General features: G+C 33.7%; 2 protein-coding genes and 1 long non-coding RNA gene across 3 annotated transcripts; 2 read left to right on the top strand and 1 right to left on the bottom strand.

The window, feature by feature from the left end:
• Positions 1 to 3,187: 3,187 nt before the first annotated feature.
• On the top strand, positions 3,188 to 5,916 carry LOC131612923 (replication protein A 70 kDa DNA-binding subunit C-like). The gene is made up of 11 exons (XM_058884662.1): positions 3,188 to 3,590; positions 3,673 to 3,940; positions 4,035 to 4,125; positions 4,206 to 4,333; positions 4,414 to 4,486; positions 4,575 to 4,722; positions 4,828 to 4,985; positions 5,082 to 5,202; positions 5,279 to 5,449; positions 5,535 to 5,591; positions 5,671 to 5,916. Exons 1-11 carry the CDS (start codon positions 3,450 to 3,452, stop codon positions 5,842 to 5,844), a joined length of 1,530 nt encoding a protein of 509 aa, XP_058740645.1. The 5' UTR covers positions 3,188 to 3,449; the 3' UTR covers positions 5,845 to 5,916.
• Positions 5,917 to 6,747: 831 nt separating this feature from the next.
• Positions 6,748 to 12,299, top strand: LOC131615103 (uncharacterized). The gene is made up of 9 exons (XM_058886606.1): positions 6,748 to 7,243; positions 7,353 to 7,439; positions 7,530 to 7,974; positions 8,069 to 8,456; positions 8,514 to 9,042; positions 9,132 to 10,352; positions 10,453 to 10,671; positions 10,776 to 11,633; positions 11,722 to 12,299. The coding sequence occupies exons 1-9, from the start codon at positions 6,748 to 6,750 to the stop codon at positions 12,297 to 12,299; spliced, it is 4,821 nt and encodes a 1,606-aa protein (XP_058742589.1).
• A 4,598-nt stretch (positions 12,300 to 16,897) lies between these two features.
• LOC131612922 (uncharacterized) lies at positions 16,898 to 17,361 on the bottom strand. The gene is made up of 3 exons (XR_009287500.1): positions 17,273 to 17,361; positions 17,122 to 17,167; positions 16,898 to 17,028 (listed from the first exon to the last, which is right to left on the bottom strand). It is a non-coding gene; the product is annotated as an uncharacterized LOC131612922 (long non-coding RNA).
• Positions 17,362 to 19,506: the final 2,145 nt, after the last annotated feature.

Genomic DNA, 19,506 nt, shown 5'->3' with positions numbered 1-19,506 from the left:
TTGATACAACCATTACAGGTATGCACGTAGCTAGCTGGATATTATGCAAGATATTAGGCAGAACTTTTCAGTTGGTATAATTGTAGTAAGAGCATGGAGGGCCAAGTTAATTGCTAAGAGGATTATTGAAGGAGATGCTGATAATCAGTATGCCTCTATATGGAGGTATGCAACTGAATTAACTAGAGTGAATCCAGGGAATACATCTAAAATTAATATTGTCAGACCTTGTCCTACCATTCAACCTAGGTTTGGGTCATTCTATTTCTGTTTTGATGGTTGTAAGAAAGGGTTTACAAATGGATGCAGACCATTTGTGGGGGTGGATGGATGTCATTTGAAAACAAAATATGGGGGACAGTTACTTATTGTTGTGGGAAGAGATGCAAATGATCAATACTTTTCACTAGCCTTTGGACTTATTGAGAATGAAACCAAGGAAAGTTGGAGATGGTTCATCCAACTGCTGCTGAAAGACATTGGACAAGAAAGGAGATATGTATTTATCTCTGATCAGCAAAAGGTATGAATACTTTCCTTATCATGTTTACCACATTTTAATAAAAAGTTATTGTTATTGTAATTAATCATATGCTGCAATTGTTAGGGACTTGTGGTTGTGTTTGATGAGTTATCAAACAGGATTGAGCATAGATTGTGTTTTAGACACTTGTATGCCAATTTTAAAAAAAGATTTAGAGGTGGAGCCCTAATTAGGGATTTGATGATGGGGGCAGCCAAAGCCACATATTACCAGGCTTGGGTCTTAAAAATGAATGAGTTCAAATGTGTGGATCCTAATGTTTGGAGTTGGCTCATTGCAGTTCCACCAAAGAGCTGGTGTAAGCATGTCTTTACCTTTTTTCCAAAATGTGATGTGTTGATGAATAACATAGATGAGTCATTTAATGCTACCATTTTAGTTGCTAGGGATAAGCCTGTTTTAACTATGTGTGAATGGATAAGAAAGTATCTGATGAATAGGGTTGCAACTTTTCTAACTAAGTTAGAAAAATGGCCACATCAGGTTATGTCTATCCCTAGAGCTAAGTTAGACAAGTATGCAGAGTGCTAAGTTAGACAAGTATGAATAGTGTTATGGCTATGTTGTAAGTCCAGTCAATGGACATGACATGTGGCCTGAGGTAGACATTGAGCCACCTCTACCTCCTGCATACAAGACTGCTCCTAGAAGAACTAGGAAAATAAGGATCAGAGAAAGTGGAGAAGAAAGTGCAAGGAAGAGAAGGCCAGGGGTAGCATACAAGTGCACAAAGTGTGATAAATTTGGTCATAATTCTTTGACATGTAAGGCAAAGACACAGGATCATAATGCTCTTAAAATAAAGGTAACCTATTGATTTGGTCATCTTTACATTTATTTACATTTGATTTGTTATCTCATCTTTAAATTTGTTTACACAATGAGCAAAGGAAAGCCAAAGTAGCATCTAAGTGTGGACCAAGTGGTGTCCAGTCTGATGACCACACTGATGGTGGAGAAGGTGGCCAAAATAAAGAAGGTGCTAATGTTGGAGAAACTGCTACCCCAACTGAGATGTGTGCTGCAACAGAAAATGATCAAGAAACTGGTGATGCATAAACTGACTTGAATGCTGCAACTGAACTTGGAACTGATACTGATCAAGAAACTGGTGATGACAAAGGTGTTAGAAATGATGCTGAAACTATTCCAACTGCAGTTAGTCAATCTGGGTCTTGTGTGGTTGATTCACATAAATGACAAAGAGGCAACAAAAAGCCAACCAAACCACCTATCAAAAGGAGGAAAAGTGAGAGAATCAAACTGTTTTGGTTCAAAAAAAACATCACAGGGCAAGGTTCAAAAGACCAACCAATAGTGCTGTCAGAAATTGAAGAAAAAGTTTTACCCAAGGACTCAAAACTTGGAGTTTCAACCAGGAACATGAAGACATGGAAGATAAGGAAGATGAGAGATTAAATGAATATTATGTATCTCCTTCTTATGCACCATAGTGTGCTTCTTTTGTAATGAATGTTATGAATATGCATCTGAATGTTATGTATCTGCATCTGAATGTATCTGAATGTTATGCACCATAGTGTGCTTATTTTATTGTAATTCTTATGTACTGACTTTATTAATGTATCTGAATGTTATGCACCATAGTGTGCTTGTTATCTTCATTAACTGTTATAAGCTCCATATGTCCTTGTAATTGTAAATCAAATAACGGAACTTAACTGATAACAATCATATTTCCATATTGAAAGCCATTACAATATTCAAAGAACATAAATTAACAACACCACTAGAATTGCATCACACCAGAATTACATATGATAAACTAACTCTCTACCTACACTAACTTAATTAAAGCTGAAAACATACCCCAAGACAAGCCATTTATAACCATCAACCAGAAATTTTTCCTCCTTTTATTTGCAATCTTTCTCTTCTGTTTTTTCCATTTTCTTGTGCATTCCAGCTCTGCATTCCATCTCGTCCACGACCTCATTAGCCAATTCTCTCAAGTATTTCTTCTCTCCATCACACTGCAAGCATTTGGGTGGATTAGGGTTTTTTCATTCAATCAAATCATCCCACAAGAACAGACCACACCCATCCTGCATCCCAATCGTATCATCCATTAGCACATATAACACATAAAACATAAACAAATTATTCGAAAATCAACTAACCATCATGTTCTTGCATTTCCAAAATTTCCTTCCAGGATTATTAATTGACTTGGACACCCACATCTTCATTGGCATGTTGCACCCACACTTGGGTAAACCAACTCCATAATCATTTGTGGAAGAGGCCTTGCTACCACTCATTCGCTGTGACTTATCATCTGATGTGGAACGATATGGAAGAGGGCATACAAATGTTTTCCAGGAACACACACTTGCCCTAACGAAGAAGAAGGTTGGAGGTTGAAGAAGAAGGAAATGAAAAAGGAAACGAGATTGGGGAAGAAATTTGGAAGGATTGGGAAAGAAATAACCTTAATTATGCCATGCTGGATATCTATTTTAATATATAAAAATGAATTACTACCAAATTGCCTTAATTACCCTAATGACAAACAATAAAACATGGTTTTGCATACCCCTGAGCGTAATTTTACATTTAATCATCATTACATTCCCACACTTTACTTAATGCAAAAGTTATTTATTGGAATATGCAAAAACGTGTACTGCACTCTATAATTTAGCTGCAAGTGGAACATACATATTTATGATAAACAAACTTTTCATCATTTCTCCCTATGTCTATATATTTTCGTATCAAGTCTAACCACTGCATGTGTAAACTTTTCCATCTCCCTATTCTCATTTTTCAAACAGCAGTGGAGCGGTAGGGTTTCTCTTCACCTTCACCATTTCCATTATTTTTTCTTCATTCAACCTTACTGATAGAGTTCTGTTTCTTCCACTACTTTTCTCAACAGAATATGAGCAGAAAGTTTTCCCCGATTAAGGATCTCAACGATTCAAAAGAAACATGGAGATTGGCCGTTCGAGTTGTTGATTTTTGGAGTGTTATCAACAGCAAGGGTAAGGAGCATCTGGAGATGGTTCTAATGGACGTATCGGTAATGATCCGTATTCTCTCAACAAGTTTATTAGGTTATTATATTTTTCAGTTATGATATTGTTGTTGTTTGTCATCGTCAGGGTGATAGGATACAAGTTTTGATTCGTTCTGACCACACACCAAAATGGAAAGCAAGAATACGCGAAAACATGTCTTGCATAATCAACAATGGAACTGTTTATGAAAACGATTTTCAGTGGAAGCTTTGTGATCACGACAAGAAATTTGTGTTTATTGGTGGTACAACTGTTAAGGAAGTTGAAATTCAGAACCTTCCTCCCAAAAGATTTTTTTTCAAAGACTTTAATGATATTCTTGGAGGAAATTGTGAGATGAACCGACTTGAAGGTAAATATATTAGGTCATTTGATTTCTTCATACTACAATGTTGTTTATTATTACAGAAGTTGATTTTAACTTTCTCTCTTACTATGTTTTGTAGATATCATTGGTGTGGTTCAAGAAATCAACAATTTTCAATACAACAATTCTGGAAAAAAATCATTTGTTTCACTGAGTCTTAAAGACTTGAAGTAAATTATCTCAATTCAAATATTACAACTGTGTTCCATCATTATTATCTTATTGATATTTTTTATGTTTATTTCTGCAGAGGAGTCATTGTTAACTGCACATTATGGGAGAGCTACGGAACAAAATTTTTGGACTTCTACCACGACGAAAAAAACAGTGGTGCTATTGTAATAATACTAACTCATGCAATGATAAAGGAATCACAAGGTTTGTATCAATAATCTCCTATTTTTCAAATACTATTCGCAGAGCAATAAATTTGATACTCTATTTTTGGTCTTTTTCAGTCTCAAATGGTTGGAGTGGATCTAAGTTGCTTATTAACGAAGACATTCCAGAGATAACTGAGTATTTATCAAAGTATACACAAATTGTTATATTCTTAAAGTATAATAAGCTCCCTTAAAATTTATCATCATTTACATTCATTTTTGGTTCAATGTTTCAGGTTACCGTCAAATGAGCAGACTGAAAAGCCTTCGCAGTCTTCGAAGGGAATGTCTCTTTGGTCTGGTGCCTCTCAATTCACCCCAGTCGAAAGTTTCGTTCATAAGGCCAAGTGTATTTCTCTCAGTGAACTTTGCAAGGTGAAACAGGTACATGGTTATAACAAATTTCAAATAGTAAGATCAATATTATTTTATACAGATGATTTTTGTTAGAGTGTTGCATTTTTTTATATTCAACTTATTGTATCTTAGGACATGTTATGCGTTACTGTTGGAACAACTCAAAGATTTTTTGTCTCAAAACACGGTTGGTTTTATTATGGGTGTACTAAATGTTCTCTAAAGGCATCTGATGTGAACAATCCATACAAATGTTCATGTGGACAGAATGTAGAACATGCCATACCGAGGTTGTATTTTTCAACCTTTAATCAGATTAATTCATTTGCCATTATTCAATATTTGTAGTGTTCTAATTTTATTTTCCTATGCATTTATGTAAAAAGGTATCGAGTTGACATATATGTGGTTGATGGTGATTCCAAATTTCGCTTTGTGTTTTGGGACTCTGACTGTGCCGACATTATTGGAAAGTCTGCTGATAGTATTTATAAAGCAATGCTTGAGGTTCATTTTAATTCATTACCTATTTTAATGTTTATTTGTATATGAATGAAGTACTTACATTGAATTTAATGTGCAGGAAGGTGACGACGACCCAATGATATATCCAGATGATCTTGACATGCTACTTGGTAAAAAGATGGCGTTTAGGGCTAAAGTTCAGCCAACATTTGGCCAAGCATCTGTTTGGAAACTTTCCTATGATGAAGAGTTTGTAAAGGAAATTGAGAAAGATTATATTACTGATGAAGTATGGAAATTTTTCTTTGCACATCTACATATGTCTATTTATCAATATTTGTATCTTAATCTTCATCTCAATATCTGATTTGCAGGGAGATAGCAAATCTTTAAACCAAAACCCAGTTGTTGATCGTGTTGATGAATCCATTGTATGTTAATGTTGACTAAACTTTAGCCTGTTAATTACAGTATTTTCTTTATACTTACTGTTAATTTGTTTTCTTCCAGGAGTCGTTGTCGGCATATGGAGAAAATGATCCTGATAAACAAGTGACCAATACTCCATCCAAAGGAAGTCCTGTTTATCTTGATGCTGAAGATTCCGAATTACAAGCGTATGGTACTACCCAGCTCTCAGGAACCAAGCCTGCAAAGAAAGTTAAGATTGAATCGGATGCATGAAGACTCCACCAGAACCACTTTAATTTCCATCATTATTGTTATTTTGTGATATTTTCTTGACAGTTGTTTTAATGTTTTGGTACAAGATACACGAGTTATGATCCATGGATTAAATATCAGTTATCATTTTGTCATACGATATCAAATATCAATTATCATTTTGGTTTTCTTATAATTTCTCTGTAGCAATGGTGTATGGTATGTTGTTTGTGTTTAATATTGCATGATATATTGCCCGATTATACAATGCTAAGTATATTAACTGTTGTTTGTGTTTAATATTGCGTGATATGTTGTCCGATTATACAAACGATCCATATTATTTGGAAACAAATTAATGGTAAACCATCCTACATGATATTTCTTCTTACCTGCAAGTGAAAATTAATTTTTGAATAATAAATTATATATCAGAATCGCTTTGATTTGCACAGTATTTTTTCATTAAACCATAATTTTGGCAATGTTATGGTTGTAATGTTTTACAAATTTTGGCAATGTAATTTTGGCAACTTGATTTGAATACTGCATGCATTATTTAAATATAACCTCACCAAATGTGTTTTACAAATTTTTTAATGTCGCTCTTGAAAACTGCACCAGCATCATGTCAACCATCATACCTACCTGACATATGAACAGTAGCTTGCACTACATTCTCATCTTATTTGTGCACGCTTCAGGCAATTATGGTTGCTTGGTGCATTCATTTTTTGCTTATTTAATGATTAAGTCACAATATTTTTAACTGCATAAAATAGGGAGATGACATAAACTTTTCATATTCAGCTATTTCCCTCCATAAACAAATAGTTTGGAGGGAGTCTTTGTCTATATATTTCATGCTTCCCTGCATATTCATCCATATTTTGCAGAATGATTGTATCTTCAAAGTAAGAAATCATGGAAAAGAAACAAAGCGATGAGCATGATCACTTCATGAATGTTATCAGAAGAAAAAGGCAATTTGATGCTAGACATCATAGAATTCGTGTTCTACGAGCTAAGAGAGCCAAGGCATTGGCGGCAATGAACAAAGAAAATGCATGTCAAACTCAACCCCCTGCTGATACTATATCTTCGCATTTCAGATTACCACTATCTTCTATTTCTCCAAATATTCCAAGTTCCACCATAACTGATCGAAATACACAGCAGAAAACTCACAATGTATCAACATTGAATACATTGCCAAGTTCATTAGCAAAAAAACGCCCAAGAGTTGTTTCTGTAAAGAACATTAACAATTTAGGAGTTAACCTCAGAAGGAGATTTGATAACCAGTTTATGAGCGGTGCGACGGCATCTTCAAGCCATACACCTAATCCAGATTCCAGCACCAACGAACTTTTCCAAGATGACAGTGAAGGGGATGAAGGTTCCGGTAATTCTTCAGATGGTTAGTATCTTTATTGTGATGGATTATTAACCGATTTTGAATGTTCTTACACTTAACCAAATATAATAACATAATATTTTCTAACTCATATTATTATATGCTGCTGTAGCCTGCAGTTCAGTTTCCAACTATTCAAACGACGAGCATGAAGTAGGTTTTGACACTGACATTGAAGAAGTAGATGTTCAAAGATCAGGTTGTATTTTATTTTATTGATATGTTTCTTTATTTAAAAAATCATTATCTATTATGTTATTTTACCTGACAACTGTACATTTTTGTTTAGGAGAATACTACGATTTAGGTGACCCATCATGTGAGTGTCAGCAATGTGGTGCAAATATGTGGTATATGGAGAGGAAAAACAAGTCTCGACATTCTGCTAATCCTAAGTTCTCAATGTGTTGTGGAGAAGGAAAGGTTCAAATACCTTTGTTGAGACAACCTCCACCCGTATTGCAGAGCCTGTTGTTTGAACAAAACGAAAGTGAATCAAAAATATTCCAACAACAGATTCGTCTTTACAATATGATGTTCGCATTTACTTCTCCGGGTGCTAAAATGGATAACAGATTTAATAATGGTAGAGGTCCCCCTAACTATCGTATTCAAGGTCAAACATGTCATCGTATAGGCAGCATGTTACCTTTGCCAGGTGAAAAGGCCCGTTTTGCCCAACTATATATATACGATACTGAACATGAAGTTCAGAATAGATTTGATATTTTCAGGTTTTTACTTTATACATCTTTGTTTCAACACTGTATATTATTTTGTTGTTGCAATTCTCAACATTCTGAACTCTATATGTTGGATGTTTTGCAGAAAAAGGGACGGAGTTGATATTAATATAGTTGAAAAGTTGTCTTCAATGTTATATGAACATAATGTTCATGCTCAGTCATTCAAGATGGCAAGGGACATACTTTCTCAAGGAAATGTTGCAGATCTAAAACTCCGTCTCATTTCTGATCGTCAAAATGATGGAAGAATATATAATCAACCAACAGTTTCAGAAGTTGCTGCTCTCATTGTTGGTGATGTTGATACTGCCGAAAAAAGGGATATTATAATGCAAAAACAATGTGGCCAACTTCAGAGAATAGATGAATATCACACTTCTTATTTGGGTTTTCAATATCCTTTACTTTTCCCTTACGGCGAAGATGGTTACAGACCAAACATACGGCACCGCAATAAAGGATCTACAGCGGTCCGTAATGCAGAAACAACGACCACGGTATCGGAAATTGACGATGTTCCATGGGAGGATGCAACCAAGAGAAACAGACTTACAATCAGAGAGTGGTTCGCCTTTAGGATTCAGTCAAGAAAAAACGAGGCACAGACAATTCTCAGGTCAAGGAGGTTATTTCAACAGTTTTTGGTAGATGGTTTTACAATGATGGAATCCGAGAGACTTCGATGGTTAAGAAAGAATCAGTCAAAACTACGAGTAGGGAAGTATGATCATCTTGCAGATGCTAGGACAAATGGACATACACGTGGTGCAGCTACAGGGAAAAGAGTTGTCCTACCTTCGTCGTATGTTGGAAGCCGTAGATTTATGGATCAGTTATATTTCGATGGCATGGCAATTTGTAGTTATGTTGGATTTCCTGATTTGTTTATTACATTCACATGTAATCCCAATTGGCCAGAAATACAGCGCGTATTAAGTTCTACAAATCTGAAAGCGTCTGATCGTCCGGATCTCATAACAAGAATCTTCAAATTGAAATTTGATTCGTTACTGTCCGATTTGACTAAAAAGAGTATCATGGGAAAGGTTCTTGCGTGTAAGTAATTTGTAAGTTTGATTAATTTAACTTCCTTATTCATTTTTAATGTAATGTTATAGGCTAATATGTTCATTTTATATTTGTAGATATGTACACAATTGAGTTCCAAAAAAGAGGGTTGCCCCATGCGCACATATTAATTTTCCTTCATCCGTCGAGCAAGTACCCAACACCCGCTGACATTGATCGTATCATATCAGCAGAAATACCAAACAAAGACACCGACGAAGAGTTATATAACTTGGTCAAATCTCACATGATACACGGACCTTGCGGAAATGCTTTTCGTAATTCTACGTGTATGAAGGAAGGAAAATGTTCTAAATACTTCCCTAAAGATTTCAGACGTGATACGATCGTTGATCAAGATGGATATCCGGTGTATAGACGAAGGGACAACGGACACACAGTTTCTAAGAATGGAATTGAGATTGATAACAGATTTGTTGTTCCTTACAATGCAAAGTTATTGTTGAAGTACAGAGCTCATATTAATATGGAATGGTGCAATCAAAGCACATCCGTCAAATATTTGTTTAAATACATCAACAAAGGATACGACAGAATAACTGCTGCAATTGTCATGAATGAAGATGGATCTGTTTCGCAACACGAAACCGTCGATGAAATAAAGCAGTATATTGACTGTAGGTACGTTTCTCCAAGTGAAGCTGCTTGGAGAATTTATGGTTTTTCCATTCATGGAAGAAAACCAGCTGTAGAAAGACTTCACTTTCATGGGGAGGGACAAAATTCTGTTTTTTATACTGATGTCAGTCCCATTACCAAAGTCCTTGATAAACCGAGCGTTACTGAGTCGATGTTCACTTCATGGTTTGAAGCAAACAAGAAATACGACGAAGCGCGCCAACTAACGTATAGCAATTTTGTTTCAAAGTTTGTATACGTTAAGAAAAAAAGAGAGTGGAAACCCAGACAAAAGGGATACACAATTGGAAGACTAATTTGGGTTCCTCCAACTACCGGGGAGTTGTACTATCTAAGGATGATGCTAACACATGTGAAAGGGCCGAAAAGCTACGATGAAATAAAGACAGTAAACAATGTTAGGTACGATACTTTCCGTGATGCATGTTTTGCTATGGGATTTATTGGGGATGATCGAGAATTCATAGCTGCAATAACAGAAGCATTTCATTGGGGTTCTGGACATTATTTGAGATTACTTTTTGTTCACATGTTATTGTCAAGTAGCATTAATAGGCCAAAGCATGTATGGAGTAAAACTCAACATCTGTTATCTGATGGAATTCTGTATTCTCAGCAAAGGATTGCAAACAACAGAGGTATATTACAAAAATATGATCACAGTAATTAAGTACACATAATATTACTATGCTATTCCAATATTTACCAGCGATTTATTTATTTTTGTTCATTTAACAGATCTGCGCCTAACAAATGAAGAAATTCTCAATCTGACGTTGATTGAAATTGAAAAACTTCTCCAACGCAGTAGAAAGAGTTTAAATGATTTTCCTGGAATGCCAAAACCACATGGTTACATAAATGAGGAGCTTGGAAATAATTTAATTTACGAAGAGAGAAACTACGATCCTGCTGAACAACTTCAACAGTTTAATACGCTGTATAATAACCTCACAGGTGTAAATAGTAGTTAACATCAATTAGGCAGAAGAATTTCATATAACTTAGAAACTTATATTTCTAATATGAAGCATCTAAATTATGTGTTGACTTTATTTCAGATGAACAAAGAGATGTGTTCAAACAAATCTTGACAGCTGTTGATACCCAGAACGGAGGGGTATTCTTTTTGTATGGATACGGCGGTACAGGGAAAACATACATGTGGAGAACATTAGCTTCCTACATAAGATCAAGAAGACAAATATGCTTGACAGTTGCCTCTTCAGGTATTGCATCCCTTTTGCTCCCCGGTGGTCGAACGGCACATTCGAAATTTAAAATTCCGATCCCCACACTTGAATCTTCGACATGCGACATTAACAAGGGTAGTGACAGGGGTAACATGCTAAAATTATCTAAATTGATAATTTGGGATGAAGCTCCCATGTGTCACAAATTTTGTTTTGAAGCTTTGGATAAAACACTCAGAGATATCATGGGTGGAACCAGGTCATCTGATAAAATATTTGGTGGGAAGGTAATTGTGTTTGGTGGGGATTTCAGACAGATTCTACCGGTTATTCCAAGAGGCAGCCGTTCAGATATAATTCATGCAACTATCAATTCATCATACATTTGGGATCATTGTAAGGTTCTGAAACTTACAAAAAACATGAGGCTTCAGCAATCTGGGACGACCATATCGGCATCCGAGTTAGAACGGTTTTCAAATTGGATATTAAAAGTTGGAGATGGAAAACTGGCAGAACCTAACGATGGCTATGCTGATATTGATATCCCAGCAGATATTTTGATATCTAATTTCGATGATCCCCTTCGAGCCATATTCGAAAACACTTATCCAAATTTTGAAGCTAAATTCAATAATGTAGCTTTTCTGCAGTCAAGGGCAATATTGGCTGGAACAATTGAGACAGTAGATGAAATAAATCACTATGTATTAGACAATCTTCCAGGTAATATTTAATTTTTTGTGAAAATTTATCCGACGATTTTTCACTTCCATCTTTAAGAGATCATAATATAAAGGCACTGCATTTTCAGGGGATGAAAAAGAATACCTAAGCTCTGATTCAGTCGACACGCATGATGGTGATGGCAATGAATGTTTTGATGTTTTAACTCCTGAGTTTCTGAATGGACTGAGAACGTCGGGACTTCCTAATCATAGGATCAGATTGAAAGTAAATACTCCAATCATGCTGCTCAGGAATATTGATCAAGCAGAAGGCTTATGCAATGGAACACGTCTAATCGTTACAAGATTGGCTGATCATGTCATCGAAGCTAAAATCATTTCAGGCAAGAACATCGGCGGTATCATTTATATTGCCCGAATGGACATTACTCCAACGCAGACGCCATGGCCATTCAGGATGACACGAAGACAGTTTCCTATAACAGTCTGTTATGCTATGACTATTAATAAATCTCAAGGTCAGTCTTTGGATCATGTTGGCATATATTTACCGAGGAGCGTATTCAGCCATGGCCAGTTATATGTTGCAGTTTCAAGAGTAAAGAGCAGAAAAGGCCTTAAAATCTTGATCCATGATAAGGAGAAACTTCCATTGACCACCACAACAAATGTTGTCTTCAAAGAAGTGTTTGAAAATGTGTAGTCTATAAGTTTTTGCAATATTTATGGACCTGTTGTTATTGGTATATGTTTTGTGCTCAGTTGCCTAAAATTAGCTTACAACTTAAACAACTTATTAACTGTCATGAATGGAAGATTTGATATCATCTTTGCATACTGATAATTTATTTTCATCTGTACAACTGGATTGAAGACTTACGATGAATTATAGCTGCCATAATATCAATGATTGTAGAACATCAACAATTCAAAGCTTAGCATAGTAAAAATATTCACGTTGATAACCATAATTTAAATCCATTACAGAGCCATCTGTGATTACAATCTAAGTACCATCAACAACAAATTTAAAGCTACAAGTAACATCTTTACATCCTAATCAGCTACTTTTTTCCCCAAGAACGCAAACATCAGATCTGAAAATGGAATCATGGAGAATTCTATGAAATCTCCAACTTGAAGATTTTTTGACTTTGCAAATTCGTACCAACCAACTCCAATACGTTTCTCATACTCATTCCTGCCAGCCTTAAGAATACGACAGTGATATCCCTTTCCGTCAATAAGATCTACCATCCTTATTGCATTTTGGTCTTTACGAAAACATGTCCTTGATATTTCCATTGGAATATTCTGCATTATAACTTCCTACTTATTAACCCACGATATATATAGATCTATATACGGCAGTGGATTTAACTGGGTTTTGAACTTACCAGAGCATTTTGGCCTCGCATGTTCGCTTCTGTGATATTAGATTTCCACTTTACCTCCCCGGTGTGATCAGCCATGCACTCAGCTTCAGTAAGAAACCCATCTTTTATGAGTGTTTCAAACATCTTTTCCTGCTCTTGCTCAAACTCTTTGTTAATGTTATGAGCCCATTCAAGACTGTCTCTCTCAGGATCACTGAAACACAAATTGTAAAGAATAACACTGCTATTAAGCAAAGATTTTAGAAAACAGGGGAATCCATTTATTATATTACAACATGCATGCAAATTATACTTACCTGCTTGATGGAGAAGGGACGAATGGAACTCCCCACTTCACCATATCAGAATTAAATTTTATAAGGACCTCAATTCTGATGCATTATGACAAAAAATTCTATATATAGATAGATAGTGATAACCCTTATTTTTTGGGCCAGACAACACTGATGGGCCTACATTTTTTATATGTACAAATATCCAGCATGTTTGGTAAACGAGTTTTAATAACAAAAAATTAATTATTGCAATTTTTTTAGTAGTTAGTAGATGTTACAAATCAGACCTTTAAATATACATGACACTATATTTCCTTCCATACATTTAATAAATATGTTTGCCTACATAAATTGAAGTTGCTATATATATAAGCTGATTGTATAATATGTATTCTTTATAAAGTGTAATTTGGTTTTAACATGGTAAATTGTTTATCAAACAAAATTTCTTAAAAAAACATTTCATATATAATTCATGTAAATAAACTATTTTAACACACATGATCCAATCATGATGGCCAATGTAAAGGAGCAACCATGAAGTATGTAGAACACAAGGATTTGCAAAACATATAACCATTCAAAATTTAGCATGTGCCATAATAGTAGTCTTGATAAAGTCATTCAACATTAGAGCAAAGTACCAACCCATAGGGGAAACAAAAAACATTGTTCAGATAAGTTATAAAAGTCACCACCAGATACAAAAAATTCAAAGACTTTGGTCTTTGAAACTACTTCAACAACAGACAAAAAAAGAAAAGTACTTCCACCACCTTTCAACAGCCCCATCACTTCTTCTTCATCGCAACATAAATGAAAGTGCCATGTCTCGCCAACTGACAAGTCAGTGTGTCGCCTTTCTTGAACCCCTTGGTCTTCACATAGTCGTACCATCCTTTAGTCATGTATTTCTCAGCCGGACTCGGAGCCCCGTTGCGGTATGCCGTCTTCACAGTACACTTGAATTGTTGTTTCAAATCACAATCTCTAATAGTTACCTCCTTCTGATTACTTGCCAAGCAGTCTATTGCTATCTGCTTAGGGAAATGCTGCAACAACACAAATTTTCATTGAATAAACACTTGAGATCTGCAAAGTATTAAAATATGTGGTCGATTTTCAGTATGCTTACCTGGACATTATCCTTTTTTACTCTTGAATTCTTTATAGCAATATCCCAGCAGTATGTTGGCTTTCCTCCCCACATTCTTATCCTAACATTTGAAACATTTTTCCCCTTCTTCGCAAGTTTCATTGTGCTCCTCTCACTCCCATCTGTAACAGATCTTAAGTTGGCAGTCCTTCCAAGATTTTTGCTATTACTCCTCCTCTCAACTTCAGCTGCTTTCTTCCCAACTGTTTTATCAACAACAGTTTTTGACTTCTCAGTTTTTTTGTTAGTCTGTACATTATCGTTCGCAGAGACAAGGGGGACATCAACTTCTTCAAGCTTCACACTACTCATAGGAACAACAGTATTGTTGACATTTGGAACAACTGCAGGGACATTGTTGCAAGTTTCTGCAAATCTAACAGATTTCTTAGAATTTGCTTTACCCTTTCTCACCGACCTGACAGATGATTGTGAAGCTGAGCCATCTTCAACCTCACCTACGAGTTTTTGAATTTCGTTCATTGCTTCCTCCTCACTGAAAGAAAAATTATAGTTGCATGAGCACATTATTAATCCCAAATACGGATTAACACCCCAAATATACCATGTACAGGGAATATTTGAAAGATTAACAACTTTAAAATATATATAACACCACACTATTGGCCCAGAATAAAACACCTATGCTTCATATATTAACAGAATCAGGCAAACAAAAATTGCAATACAACTTGACCCCCCACAACGTTTCGAGGACCTGATCTGGGAAATATTAAACAGTAAACTCCATTCACATCATGATCTTTTAATCAAACAAATCTATTTTAGCATGCATCAGAAATAAAAAAAACCCTAAAACCTAACTAGATCGCACATGAACTTTATGCCAAAACAAATAAATTAAATAGGAATTCATGTATCTAACCTGATAACTTCTTCTTCCTCATCTGGAAACCACCCATACGCTGGCTTTCTTCCAAACCTCATCGTCGAAGACTGTTGCTATCTCCAGAAGTGATGTAAGTGTTTTGATAAAGACTGGAATGAGAAGGAGAGAAGTTGTGTAATGTAAACAGTTCAAAATATGTTATAACTCAACTTTGCACGTTTCCTTTTTCTTTTCCCTAGACTTATTCAGTAAATGACCCCTATCTCAATCAATAATGACTGTTACCTATGATCCCCCGTGTAACCAAAACATTTACTAATTAATTTGAAAACAACACTTTGTAGTCTAACGAAAAGAAAGCCATTTAATTTATCTCTATCTCTTAAATCTAAACATACATGCATATACTTTTTTTAAACTCTACCTATTCCATGCAGTACACGTTAGTTTTATTTAGATTTCCTTTGTTTTTTTTATTACTTACTCTTTTCTAATTTTTGCTGTGTTTTAAAAAACATAACATTATATATTTTTTATTAAAATCCACTTTTTAGGAACAAAAAATAGTTTCTATCAATCCTACTTTATTTCAAAAATTTATTTTTTAAAATCACATTTAATAAATCAAACCAATGTTATAATAATTAAAAATTTATGTAAATATTTGTAGATAAATATTCAATATATGATTATTGTCAAGATGTTGGTTTCAACTCACACATCTATTGTAAATTAATTACTAAATAGTTTAATAAAATAATATTTTATAATATTACTTAGCTTATTCATCCCACTAATTTTAAAATCCTATGGAAATAAATTTCAACAACCTATTTTTATTATTTTTCAACACTTTGTGACATATTAAAAAAACAATAGGAATTTATATATCTTTTCTTATACATAATTAACTCAGTTATAATTCATGTTACAATATTTTTTACACATATTGACATCCTTATGTGTGTTTATCAACATATATATTATTCATAATTTAAAGTTTATGCAAATAATAGTTGATAAATAATCCATATATAATTCTTTTAAAAATATTAATTACACAAAAGAATATCTTTTACTAAGAAAAGTTGACAAGTTGTTTTTTTTCCACTCGCCTATTAAATAAAAATTAATTTTACAATCTAATATGAAATTTATAGTTTCTAATATTACTTTGCTTATTGATCCCACTAATTTTAATATTATACAAAACATTTTTATTACTATTCTTCAACACTTACTAATATGTTTCAAAAACATTGGGAAGTTATATATATATTTGTATACATACTTAACTAAACTATAATACATGTTTCAAGATTTATTAGCCATACTGATATGCTTATGTGCATATTTCAATATATATATCAGAGTTCCCATTCTCCTATTAACTTGAAGTTTATGTTGAAAAATAAGTAAAATATTAAACATAACCAAATTATACTAACAGGAGTACATAAATGATAATTTTAAACCATGCTCATCCATTTGATTTTCACACATTGTTGCAAAGCATATGACTATTATATTGCAATTATAGAGTAGCAAGGATAACATTAGCTGTTTCAATCCAAAGAAAACTGATGAATAACAAACACAAAAAGTCTTAAACATAACATTAATCCACATACAACTGAAATAGAAAAAAAAAAAAGCCCAACAACATCATCCAAAACAATCTACTGTTCTTCCAAAACTTTGCACTTCTTCATTCACCATAGCCATCAATACCCAACAACACATATTCTTTAACCCTGCAATACAACAGAATGATAATTTTTCTGTTAACTTTCAGAAACATACAATGACAGCAACAAATAATTTAACACGTAAAACATATATCTAACCATTCTTTTCAGCTTCTCCACCAACTCTGTCCATATCATCCATTCTCTGTCATTTAAACAACATACACAGACTTAATGCTTAAATTTAAATTGAATTCATATAACCTAATAGCATGCCTTTTCGGAAAATCGGATAATAACATTCTTATACCTTTCATTTTCAAAGAAAAAATTCCCAATATACACTGAGTTCGATATTTCTATCATTCTGGGGTTTATCTCCAGTCCAACACTTCCCAGAACATCCGTTAAAAAATCCACGTCTTCAAGTACAGCGAACCTCAAGCCACCCCTCAATTCCTGATGCTTCCCCGACCACCTGATTCCAAGCATCTCATCCTGCCACACCCCTGCTATGTTCTGAATCTTACTTCCCCTTTGCCAGGCGCATGCAACACCATCCATCACATGCAAAGCCCACTCAGTGCACAACTTGGTAATCCGCTCTTTCTTCGTCTTCAAACTCATCCGCAACATCTTCGATCTTTGCTTCATCCTCCTTTTAATCGCCAATCGTTTGACTGGGTCTTGAACAACAAAAAATTTCATAGTTCTGCAAAATCAGAAAAAATAATGAACAAAAGTGACATTTCATAACAAACAAACGAAACAATGAGATTCGATTACAGAAAAAAAAGAACGAAGAGTACCTGCAAGCCTTTGCAACTTGGGAGAAGCTACCCATTTTGTGAAATCTCCAACTCACGGATTAGGTTTCAGGATTTGGTACTTGAAGAGTGGAAAAAAACTGTGTCCTTTGTACTATATATACTCAAACTCCCATTACCTGTTAGACTTCCTTTCAGTAGGTAAACGTGCACAAGTTTTTGGAAACTGTTGAAATGCCTTTTTCTGTACATGCAGAAGTAAATTTAATTATATCTTTTTAATAGTAATAATTAATTTCACACCATAATCTAAAAGTCAAATGATTTTATTGGGTGGGAAAATAATTGATTGATTTATATTTATTATATAATGTAATACAAATACTTAATTATTTCGTTGCATAGATTATTAAACATGTTAGTGCATCAAACATGACTTTATATTTATAGCAAAAAACAAATTAAAAATACCTATTTAAATTTATATTGAATTTTTAATTATCATCGAATAAATTGTTTATCTTAATTAATATATTATTTTATATAAATCGTTAACCGTAATTTTTTTTGTTTAATGTTTATTCCTACCGACTTTACGTGACCCGCTATTTCACATTAGTACATCATTTCTACAGTATCTAAAACTTTATTTATTTAATTGTTTTTATAATAATTATTTATTTATAATACTATGAACTTTTTTATCCAATTTTAATATCATATTGAAAACAAATAAAAATTTATACATTAAATTAATATGGATATGCTAATTATTATTTACGAATTTTTTTTGTTTAATTATTATAACTTTTATTAGAATTCTTTAACCATAAACATATTAAATATATTAAATATTTATACCGACTTTACGTGACCCGTGCGAGCGCACGGGTCCTTTACTAGTTTAATAACATAACAATTTAATCAAAATGCCACGCGAGCAAATTCAACTAAAGATTCCATGCCACATGGCCAGAAGGGGGCAGCAATGAGAGAATCTACATAAGTTAAGGGGGTGATTAAAAAAATATATAGGGGGCTAAATGGAAACTCGCTAATATTACAGGGGGATTTATATATTTAACCCTTGTTTTTAAGTTACTTGTGTTGTGTCACATGACTAATTAATGAATTTTTGTTACATAACAATACAAAATTATTTTACACAATGCACTGTCTTTAATCTCTTAAAGTTTCATATTTTTTCGGTAATTCAAGAGTTGGGATATGTCTAAAAAAATTACTTTACCTATATTTTGAAGACAAATTAGCTTAAGTACTTGTAATTTCAATAATTTGAATAAATTGACATTTTGATTTTTTATTTAAACCGTTAAAAAAATCTATATTGTATATGTATATGTGTGTCAATTAAACTATTTATGATATGTTGTTTTTGTAACTTTTTTCATAATTTATAAAAAATATCGGGTTATATTGCACAAATTCAATAAAAGTGTGATGTTTAGAGTATTTAAAATTAATGGAACGAAATAAAATAGAGCGGTATGGAATGAAATATAAACTTTATTTTATTATGTTTCGTTAATAAGGTGAATATATAATTATTGAGTGTGAGACAATGTACCACCACTTAGTGACAAATAGGATGGTGCTCATTCGTGCATTGAGTTAGCTTGTTGATACCATATTAGAATAGAGTAGTATGAGTGGAAAAAAATATTTTAGATCTAGATTTTGGTTATTATATATTTGGGTGATTGAAAAATGTATGACAACCAACTTATATAAAGTTGAGACGTCATATGTAATACCC

The sequence above is a fragment of the Vicia villosa genome, linkage group LG6, assembly GCF_029867415.1.
Source record: "Vicia villosa cultivar HV-30 ecotype Madison, WI linkage group LG6, Vvil1.0, whole genome shotgun sequence".
Classification (NCBI taxonomy): Eukaryota; Viridiplantae; Streptophyta; class Magnoliopsida; order Fabales; family Fabaceae; genus Vicia; species Vicia villosa.
This window is presented reverse-complemented; position numbering and strand designations above follow the sequence as displayed.